At 30.8% G+C, this 10,869-nt stretch overlaps 1 protein-coding gene across 1 annotated transcript; it reads right to left on the bottom strand.

The window, feature by feature from the left end:
- Window positions 1–4,377: 4,377 nt before the first annotated feature.
- Window positions 4,378–10,526, bottom strand: LOC137819722 (RPM1-interacting protein 4). The gene is made up of 5 exons (XM_068623673.2): window positions 10,292–10,526; window positions 10,091–10,149; window positions 5,714–6,226; window positions 5,094–5,285; window positions 4,378–4,769 (listed from the first exon to the last, which is right to left on the bottom strand). Exons 2-5 carry the CDS (start codon window positions 10,094–10,096, stop codon window positions 4,740–4,742), a joined length of 741 nt encoding a protein of 246 aa, XP_068479774.1. The 5' UTR covers window positions 10,097–10,149; window positions 10,292–10,526; the 3' UTR covers window positions 4,378–4,739.
- Between the last annotated feature and the right edge of the window lie 343 nt (window positions 10,527–10,869).

Raw genomic sequence — 10,869 nt, 5'->3', positions numbered from 1 at the left:
CACATTTTAGTCAAAATATAGTTATATTTGCCCAATATAATGAAAAATGTACAATTTACTCTTATAATGAGATTTTCATTTCCTGACTATATTTTCTTTGAAGCGAAAAAAACTAATGTAATCCAAGTATATTATTATCACGAGAGCATCTTTTATGAATTTGCAAGACTAATACAAGTTAGTTATAAGCATTCAAAAACTTCTAACCAATGGTACAAAATACTTAAACAAATAAAAGAATTTTAGCACATCAGCTAATAAGGAAAACAATGTTAGATAGTCTAACTCAATAAACATTATTGATAAACAACATGTTTTATTGAATGGTTTAAACTATTAGACTCTAAATACTCTCATCTTATAAAGTAGTTCAATACACAAAATCATACAGATAATATATACTCAACTTTTGTAATAAAAAAAAATATTTCTTAATTCTTGCTTGTCTGAGACTAAGTTTCCTTATGTGAAGTGAACCACTAGAATTTTTCTATATATCTTATCTTTAGCATAATATGTGGAGAAATTAACCTAAAAGTTTCTCTTCCTTTGAAGTAGAAACCAAGAATAGTATTACCTATTAGATAACTAAAAATGTATTTATTTTTTGTTAAATGAACTTATCTTAGGTTAAGTATATTGAAATAAATGTTAACTATTAAAAGGTGAGGTTTGGAAAAGAGCTTAAAAACTGTTTAGAACAATTTTTTGCAATAAGGACTATTAGACATTATAGAGATCACTTAATGGTTTTTTAAATAAGTTCACAAAACGCTTTTGCCAATATTTTGAAAACAACCTAATAAAAAATGACAACAAACACGTTTCTATTCTAGTTTATCTTTAATCTATTAGGTTCAATTCTACTTTACTAACATGAAAGAGTTCTATTGGTCAATAAATATAAATATTTTAATTGTCATTTCTAACTTACAAGAACTACATCAAGTCACTTCTAGTAATCTTTTTATGAGATTAAGGACTTATTCTTGAAAGCAAGTACATAAAATTTCTCCAAATTATATTATTATTAGATTATTGTTATCAATATATTATTATTGTTGTTATTATGATTATATATTGAACTTAGATGAAGATTTTCAATTTTGTTTCCTTTTCTATAGATTTAGTTTGTATTTATCTATTTATCTCTATCTATCTATTTATATTTATATATATATATATATTGCTTATTTAGTACTTTCCTTTCATCCATTTTTATTTCTACTAAAAAGTCTATGCGTTATTTTTTTATAGACATTCAACGATGAAAATAGGCATGAAAAAAAAAGTCTGTTTAAGGCCAATTTTAAAATATGGGCCTAACCCATATAAAACAAACTAGGCTGATTTTTCCTTCACTGTACCATTTTTGACATGTAACTAACAACATTATATGAAAAAGTCTTTTGTACTCCTAATAAACAATCTTTTATTTTTTTATATTAATATTCGAAAGCTTAATCAAATCATATGAAAATTCAAAAGTCATAAAACATTTTTGGATATGAAAATCGAAAACTCATAAAACACTTCTGGATATGAATATCTAGAACTCATAGCTCACTTACACTTCTAGATATAGATATTCGAAACTCATAGTTCACTTATAAATATGTCCATTTAGAAGTTTAAATAAGAAATAAAATCACTTTCTAAATTTCTATATATGGAAGCCGTGATAATGACTTTTGGATTCCTGCATCCGTAACTATACATGCAAGCTTCCAGATATTGGAATCTGATGACATCTCAACTAAAAAAAATGAAGAACAAACATGATGATTGGTTTCTTATTTCAGAACAATTTGCGTCGCAACTAAGAGTGAAACTTTCCTCCACCACCACAGTAACCCATTGCACCACCACCAGCTACGTTCAAAACGCACTCCTAACACTTCTCTGTAGTTTTTTTTTTTTCAAAACAAAAAAGACAAAGACAATGTTGAGTTTAAAAATTTATGTTAGGTGCATATAAAAAATAATATGGTGCAGATAGAAACTGCCAAGAAACTATTCATAAATTTGAAAATTTAAAACAATTATGGCTTTTGCTTCCTACACTCCCACAATTACTAAATGCCCATACTAAGAAGAAAAAAAACTAAAACATGTTCCCTTGTAAGTTGTGGAAGACAACATCGCTGATGAACCTCCAACTACACCTCTCTTCTCCATCGGCTTTGTACTCTTTGAGAGGAGGAGGAAGAAGATGAGAGAGAGAGAGAGAGAGAGAGTTATTTTGGAAAGCTATTTCTTAAAAGCTTGTTCTATAAAGTTCGTTCTAGAAGATTTATATATGTTTTGAGAAAATGATTCTAAAAATTCTATTTCATAATGCATGTCATATGAAAGTTATTTCTCAAAGGTTTGTTATAGAAAGTTCATTTTAAAAAACATCTCATATGTTTTAGAAATCTTACTCCAAAATGTTTGTTCCAAAATGCCTTTCATATCTTATGAAAAAGTTCTTTTAAAATTTTATTATGAAAATCTTGTTTTAAAATTTTATGTTTTGAAAATCATAAAAAAAAATAGTGTAAAAATTGCTTCAAGTGTACATATACCCTTTATAAATATCGATAGATTTTCATGTTTATATTCATCAAAAGCTTCATGTTAAATAATATGAAGAATTAAAAAAACAGGAAATTATTATAAAAGTAAATTAATTTAAATATTTTTATCATAAAGTGAGTTAGGAATTTGAGTAGTGATGTATTTTGAGAGCATTTGTTTATAAAAGTTGCATGTTTGAGCAATAAAAGTTTAATTAAATATTCATAGGTATTTGTTATATAGATTTTTTTTCCCTAAAATAAATTCTTCTTTAATATTTAATATTTATCACTAATGATGAATTTTCTTATAATGAATTTTTATGAATTACAATTAACTATTTTTTATATTGTCACTGTTTCTTCATGTGCTAAACAAATTTAAGGACCATGACTTGATTTTAAAAATAAAACAATTTCAGGCTAAATTCATCATCATACATTAAACTTCCTATGTTGATGACTCATTAGTAAAAGTGAAGTCAAAATGATGTTGGTTAACTCATTAGTACCAAGTGAAGTCAAAATAATGTTTGAAAATTAAGAATTACAAATAATTTCTAAATTCTTAATAATATCATGTTTTATTTATTTTTAACTTGTATTTTTGTAAAAGGAAATTATTTAATATATATATAATATATATATGAATGGACGTGAGTACAAATATATTCATTATCTGATAAAAATGGAGATGAAACATAAATTTTATACTATAAAAAATAATTATGAATATAAATTTTTTTCAAAAATAAATATAATCAAATTCACATCTACATTTCTTTTGAAAATGAAGAAAGTTTCAAGAATAAATATGAGGAAATGTAATTTCTACAAAATAAAGAAAAGTTGAATTCATTACCATCTTAGTTTCTTCTCTTATAATGGAAAACTTTATTGAAATAGAGTCTAACAAATAAGACAAAGCTTTGCAACACAACCTTAAAAGAGAATTACCATGTTTTTTCCTCCAATTACTTTCCTTACGATAAGAAAAATAATCATTCGAATTGGAAAATTTTGATCAGGCCAAAGGACTTGAAAATTTCTCATACAAAAATGTATATTGTTGTTATTATGTAAACAAACGAAAAGATCCACATTTGCATTTTTTAAAAATTTAAAGATGTAATATGAGTAATTATTAAATAATATAATTAAAAAATAATTTTTAAAAACATTTTATTTATTTTTTCTTTTTGTTTGGTGTAAGAGATATTGAAAAATCAAAGTTGAATGAAACGGTTACAAGAAAATTAACAATTATATATATATTTCTATTATAATAAAAAATGTAATTAATTATATAATATAAATAATAATTATTCTCTCACAATCATTCTATCATTCACAAATTTCAATAAATTTTTCTCATAAATTCATTGTAAAATACCTCAATGGAAACAATCTCACTTTCTTCAGACTTTTCTCTCAAATCACTCCAAATCCACTCTATCAAATCTCTTTCTCAATCCAAACACACCCGAAAAGAAGAACATGGCCTAGCAATCAAAGAGGGACCATTATGCTAAACAGGTGAAACATTCACATAGAATATGAACTTAATAACATTAAAGTTATGTTTATACACTCTTTTTTAAGAGAGACAAATAAGAAAATAAAATAAAATATTTTTTCTAGAAATTAATGTTAATTTATACATAAGTTGATTTTGACTTTTCCAATAGGAATTTTTCAATTAGGAGTGGTTTGGATTCATCAAATTATGAGATAGATCAGAACTTGTGATCACTCCTAACTGGAGGAGTTCAACACCAACAACATATACAGAATAGAACTCAAGTCACAACCCAATAATTCAGAGGAAAAGAATTATATAACCAATCTCCTTCTATATCTCAGGTAAATACAGTTAATTTGAATTGTAAAGCATAGCAGTAACACAACAGAAGGCTCAAAAAGAGCAAAAAAACAAAGAAAAAACACAATCTTGCATGCAAAGAGTTGCATAACAGTAACACAATCTTGTTGAATATTAGAAAGAAACAAAAGGGAAAAGAAATGGCACAAAGTAGTTGCAATAAATTTACTTCATTGATCTCTTCCGTCCAGAGAGAGAGCCTTGGATATGTACAAGAGCTACACACACCTCATGACCATACACAACAGTATCTTTAACATCATTGTTCAGGATATCATTCACACCTCAAGTCCAAGAAATCATTTTTTGCCCCAGGCAAAGCAGCAACACTGAACAAGCAAAAATGGTAAAAGATAAGTATTAGTTTGTGGAAACTCAAAAACTAACACATCTAAGGGTTGTTTGGAATAAGTACTTTTAAAACAACAAGAACAAAAGTTGGAATTAGCATTTTTCATAAGTTAAGTTGTAGAAACTCTCTCATACGAATTCTATACATTTTTACTTTTAACATGTACATAAACTAATTTTAACTGGTGAAAGAAATCATTTTATTTTTTCTTCTTGTTTTCTCACCTAGAAGAAGTACTTATGAAGAAGCTTGTTCAAACAAGTATCTACTATCTCACTGTAAGCAGGTATAGCAGGCATACCTGGACTTTGTCATCATTGAATTGGCGATTGTTCTGTTGTAGTCTACCATTAAGCGTGCCCGGCGCATCTTGTGCTGGCCCTCCCTGTCTCTCCTCCCTAACTTTGTTGAAAATGTGAGTAAAGCCATCTGCTGATGCTGGGTTGTTCACATCCCAGTCACCAAACTTTGGAACAGCTGCACCTTTATCTGGCTGCATTGTCAAAATGTCAAAATCATAAAGATGGTGTTTCACCAAAAGAAAACCTCCCTAAGACAAGGTCAAATCCTTGGTACTATAAATGCAACAACAACAAAGGCCTTATCCAACTAGGTGAGGTTGGGGAAACAGATTCTCTGCAGTCACAGATATAGAAAGAAGAAGTAAGTCAAAAAAATTTGGACCCTCAGAAATTCATTGCAGTACCCTGCATCTGCCTTTTAACTATGGAGGATCCTAATCCCTGAGGTTGACTACATTGATACATTCATCACATGATGTCATTGGACCTAGTTAAAGACCAAATTTTCATAAATACTAATTGCCATGAGATCCTTTTTGGCCTATTTACTTCATATACAAATTTCTATTTTTTTCATGCCATGCATGGTAAAACAAAGGGAGCAGAAAAGAAAACTAACTGTTTCATCTCCCCGGTTAGCCTGTCTTAACCGAGATCTCCCAGGTGTTCCCTGGATGTTGTCATATGAATTCTTTGGTTCCCACAGGGGACTGTCTCTGCCTGGGGGTCTGGCCTGGCGATGAAGTGGAGAACGGTCAATGCTGTGCTCAGAGCCAGCACTTTGCATAGAAGGTCTTCTACGGTTATCAGCAGGAGGTACTCCGTGGCTTCTGCTGCCACTCCTATTGCTTGCATTGTCATGACGAGCTGGAGAGTCGATGAAAGGCTTAGGATCATCTTCCAAATGCAATGATCCCTTTCCGGATGGATCCTCTGAACTAACTCTTGGTTTGGGTGGAGGTAGGTGCTCAGATGATGGATTGTCAAGACCCAAATCAGAATTTTCCTCAGGGTCATTTGGATTTATTATTTTTGCACCAGTTCGACCTTTCCGGGCCTTGTCAAAATATGCTGTGTAAGGGACATTATCTCCACTATCCCAATTGCCAAATTTGGGTACATGAGAACGTTGCTGCAAAAGTGTCACATTGAAAAGAGCTTGTCAAGCAAAGTTCCAGTAAATAAACACCAGAATAAATATCCTATCCGCACTCATCATTACTAAAGCAAATAACAACCAAAAAACAGCAGTATTGCTGCTTTTGCTTCAATGCTAAAGGGCATACACTTTGTTACTTTCAGGTAAGGACACAGAATTGATGATCAATGATTTCAGCCTCATCAGATAACTGTTACCCCTTTCAGGAAGCTGGTATAGATCACACCAAATCTGCCAGTATTTTGGAATAAAGGGATAAAATAAAATCTCAAAGAAAACTCAATCCCTAAATTAAAAGGATCACAGACAAAATATGCTACCTCCACTATAAATATAAAGCACAAAATAGAATCTTCAATCTCAGACACTAGCTTCCAGCAATGCCTCTAATTGAATTTAGAAGTTCCTTCTGCTCTTCCTGCAATCGGAAGCAGATGAAGGAACACAAAGACCCTCCAGAAATTGCCTAAGGTCAGGCATTCCCTTACCCCAGATTCTAGCACAGAATAATGTATCTAATTGAGAACACACTAAAATATTCAACAAGATACAAGATCACTTCCAAAAAGATGTGGCTGTGAATCTTACTATTAGAAGAATTTACACAAGAATCTTCCCAATAAGACCAACTTATGGCATAAAATTTTATTTAATACAATGCATTAGGGTATGAATAAACTAATACATGATTTGGATCTTGAGAAATTAGAAGGAAAGAAACAGCCGAGAAATAGCAAAATAGTGTTTTTTCACTGGTGTGGTTAGTATGGAAAATAGCAAAGAAAAAAAAAACACTGGGATTTGTGAATAATTTTCCCTTCCCATGCGCCAAGAAAAGGAAGAATGTGACAAAGATAACTCTTACAAAGTGAACTTTAAGTTTAAGTCAATCTTACAGCACCTGCTTGCAAAATGATGTTTGTGCCTACTTATATTTAAAGTGGTATGGGATCTCTAACAATAACAATCTACACCTCCCAATTAAATGAAATGAAATGACAATTCTGTATAATACATTATATATTTTTTAGAAATATGAAAAAGAAAGGATATAAATGTCATTATATGTAAAGATACTTTGTTTTCACTTTTCCATCCAACCAAACAAGCAAAGAAAGAACTCAACTTTTCTTTTTTTATCTTTTTTTCTTAATCTAGACAACTTAAAATCTACTTTTTTTCTCTTCTATTTTTTTCATCTTTTTCTTTCTTTCCTTGTCCAAACAGAGTGTAAATTAGTGTAGCTCGCTAGAAAAAACCAATGCTAAGGCCATACGTTGTTCCTCTACCCATGAAGGAATGTTTATGTAATTATCGATTTAATGAATAGCCATTTTGGCTCAAACATGATTTCATGTGTTTCTGCTGAAAAAATATACAGAGGCCATTGCAAAATCTTTTTGCCAAAGTTCCCAAACCTTTGTACGTAGTAATCTTATCTAGTCAGGGTACATCTACATAGTTATCTGAATAAGTGTACTATACACAAAATAAGTGATTGTTGACTGCAAATTATAATACATGATTAACACAATTTTTTACTTTTTAGTACAAAATGTTTGGAAAGACCGGGTTTGCATCAAATCTTGAACTGATCGAGACATTAAAAGTAACTCTAAACCCAAATGCTTTGTGATGAGAAACATGTTGGGAAAACTAATTAGATAATAAATAAAGAAAACTCCCTTGTACATATAGGTGTTCAATTTGCTTTATTCCTCATAAATCATCAAACCTTATCACTGTAATCTCTTATCTGTTTATGAACTCACAAATTATGCAAACATGTGTTGTGGCTTGTCATATAAAAGTATGTACAGGGAGAATGCCCTTATGTCTATTGTCAAAGAGGAGTTCCTAGTTCTCAAGAAACGTCATCATGTATCAGAGGACAACTTATTCACAAACATCCTTGTTACCAGAATGCTTTCTAATAACTTTCTTGATACCCTCCTAATGCATATGCTACATGGGGCTTCGGAACATGAAAATTATAGAACACAGCTGAAAGTGGAAAATTAGCACTCATCAATGTCAATGCATGTCTGAAATGCATTCCTCTCTTTCTATATAAATCTTAGAATAATGTTTTTTAGTCTTTTTATAATAACCTCAAGCAGGGAAGTTATGGTATTCTACGATAAAAATCACAACTAATGATATTTTAATTCCCTTAAAAAGTCATATGATCAGTATTCACTTTAACATACCACACCAAAATCAAGATTGCTCAGATATATTTTAATAAGAGCTATCAAATTATCCTATTTCTGTGCACCATTTAACTATCAAGAAAAACAATTGGACACAAGCTGTTGTGTATCTTGTCCATGAAAGGTAACAGAATAAAACTGTCACTTGATAAACATAACATGTAGACCAACTGTACATTGAGTTCATGCTGATCTTTGAGAAACTGGTCACTCAAATCTAAATTTAAGAACCAAAATGCAATTAGGCAGTGACAATTAATTAATTATAAGAATTAGGACTAGTTTTACAACAGCACACTCATCCTTTTTTTATAAATAAAAGGCATCAAGATAGCATCACTACAAGGTTAGCACCTCATCCCTCAACAATCATATGTTTTCTGAGGATAGGTATAAAGAAACAAAAAGAGAATACAAACAAGCATGGGAGAACCAAACCAAAACCTATGGAATCAGAAAAATCTATACACAGTAATCCAAACCTGTTCATAAAAAAGTAAGGACTAATACAATCAGGTTCAGGTGTATTTTCATACCAAGAGAAATCTTGCTTCAAATCCACACCCATGCTACCAAGACTATCAACACATTTATTCCCTTCTCTAAAGATATGTGAAACTTTAAAAGTTAAACATTTACTCATAGCTATATAGCGCTTCCACCTACTTCTATAACACCAAGGAACAATATAAGGATTAGTGAAGGAAGCAACCACTAATATGGAATCACTTTCTAGCCATAACTATGACCAGCCTTTAAGCACCGTCAACTTAATGGCAAGCATAGCACCCATAATTATCCATTTCACAATCATCGAACTGACATTTTAACTCTTGTTTGCACTTAAATGCTCAACATACAATATTGTAGGTCTTATCTCCAGAAAAAAAAATGTAATTCTTACTGATGTAAACATTTAGACACCAAAACCCTGGTGAATATCCCCTTGTAAGTCAGAAAAACAAAGAGCACAAACCCAATGCAAGAAATTCCAGAGTGAACACTGCAATTCATACGCTTTATTTCTATAACTTAAACGTGGAATCACGGCAGAAGAACAAACTCAGTTAAAATTCAATTAACTGCTTAATTAGTCATATGTTGATTCAACCAAAACTAACAAGTCTCAAACACATCCAACTGCAAAATTCATCGTATAGTTACATGATCAACGCCGTACAAAGAACAAGTCAGAACTGAAATAAGCCTCCATTCAGTAATCGCAAGGCTGTGTCAAAATGTTAACAAACATGATTTATGAAACCACCGGCTTAAAACAAAAAAACCTCTAATAAGATCCTGACTGAATTGCTTCATGCTCCAAGAAGCAGGAAGATGAAGCTGCTAGTGGTTGATTTGTGTGTGGAGAGACAAAGGGTTGACCAAAAAAAGTAAGCCCCTAAGTTTGGTCAACCATATCAAAGCTTGAGAAGATGAACAAAAGAGATAAGCAGTGAAGAAAAAAGAAAACTCCACCAAACACAGGATGATACACAACATAAAATTGTAAGAAATTGAAACCAGACTGAGATTCCCTTACCCTTCTCCACCAATTTCACAGCAATAACAAACACACATGAAACACAACCAAACCATACCAAAACGAAAAAAAAAAAAAACTTACTGCCATTTCCTTCTAAACCAAGCTTGAAAACCCAGAAATTGAAAAGCAGAAATCTTTCCCTGAAAACAAAAAAAAAAATCAGCCTTTTCGGTCAGACCCAGAAGAGGTAAAAATTGAGAGAACCCAATAAGCTCCTCCACATAATTCAAAGACCCAGCAAGAGAGAGAAGGAGAGAGCTTTAGAGAGAGAGGTTTATCAACCGTTGACCGGCGCCACCGGTAATGTTTGACTATTAATTTCGTGTCTGTAATTTCTATGTTTTTCTTCTGTTTCAAATCTCTCTCTCTCTCTTTGCAAAGTCGTACACAGCTTTAAGATTTTTTCAAAGTAATATATGAAATTACTTTGCCTCTGTTCCTGTTTCTACTACTTCCAAATTCATGCTTAAATTAATACACAATATGACATATTGCTTTAGAATATGAACTGAATAGTGCAAAACCTCTTCTCACAAATCACTTTATAATAAACCACCAAGCACGTGTTTGAATTCAGCCAAGATTCAGCTTAATCAGCAAATTTTTTTTATGTGAATAAATTATATTTTCAACCAACTTATCTAGAAGTATCATGTTTACCATAAAACCTAAATTACTTTATATACAATTTAAAATAAAAAATTGAAAAATCATGAGAAATTTTTTATGAATTAGTTTATCTTATATTGTATTATTCTCCTTTTCAGAATTTTTTATAGGCAAACTTGTTTAAAAATGTCTTAAGTCTTGCAATTGTAAGAAATATTCGAAAAAATTACTATAAAAAACATAATTTGTAA

Source organism: Phaseolus vulgaris, chromosome 10, assembly GCF_051622355.1.
Source record: "Phaseolus vulgaris cultivar YP4 chromosome 10, ASM5162235v1, whole genome shotgun sequence".
Taxonomy (NCBI): Eukaryota; Viridiplantae; Streptophyta; class Magnoliopsida; order Fabales; family Fabaceae; genus Phaseolus; species Phaseolus vulgaris.
The sequence above is the reverse complement of the archived record's forward strand: the minus strand, read 5'-3'. Positions and strand labels throughout refer to the sequence as shown.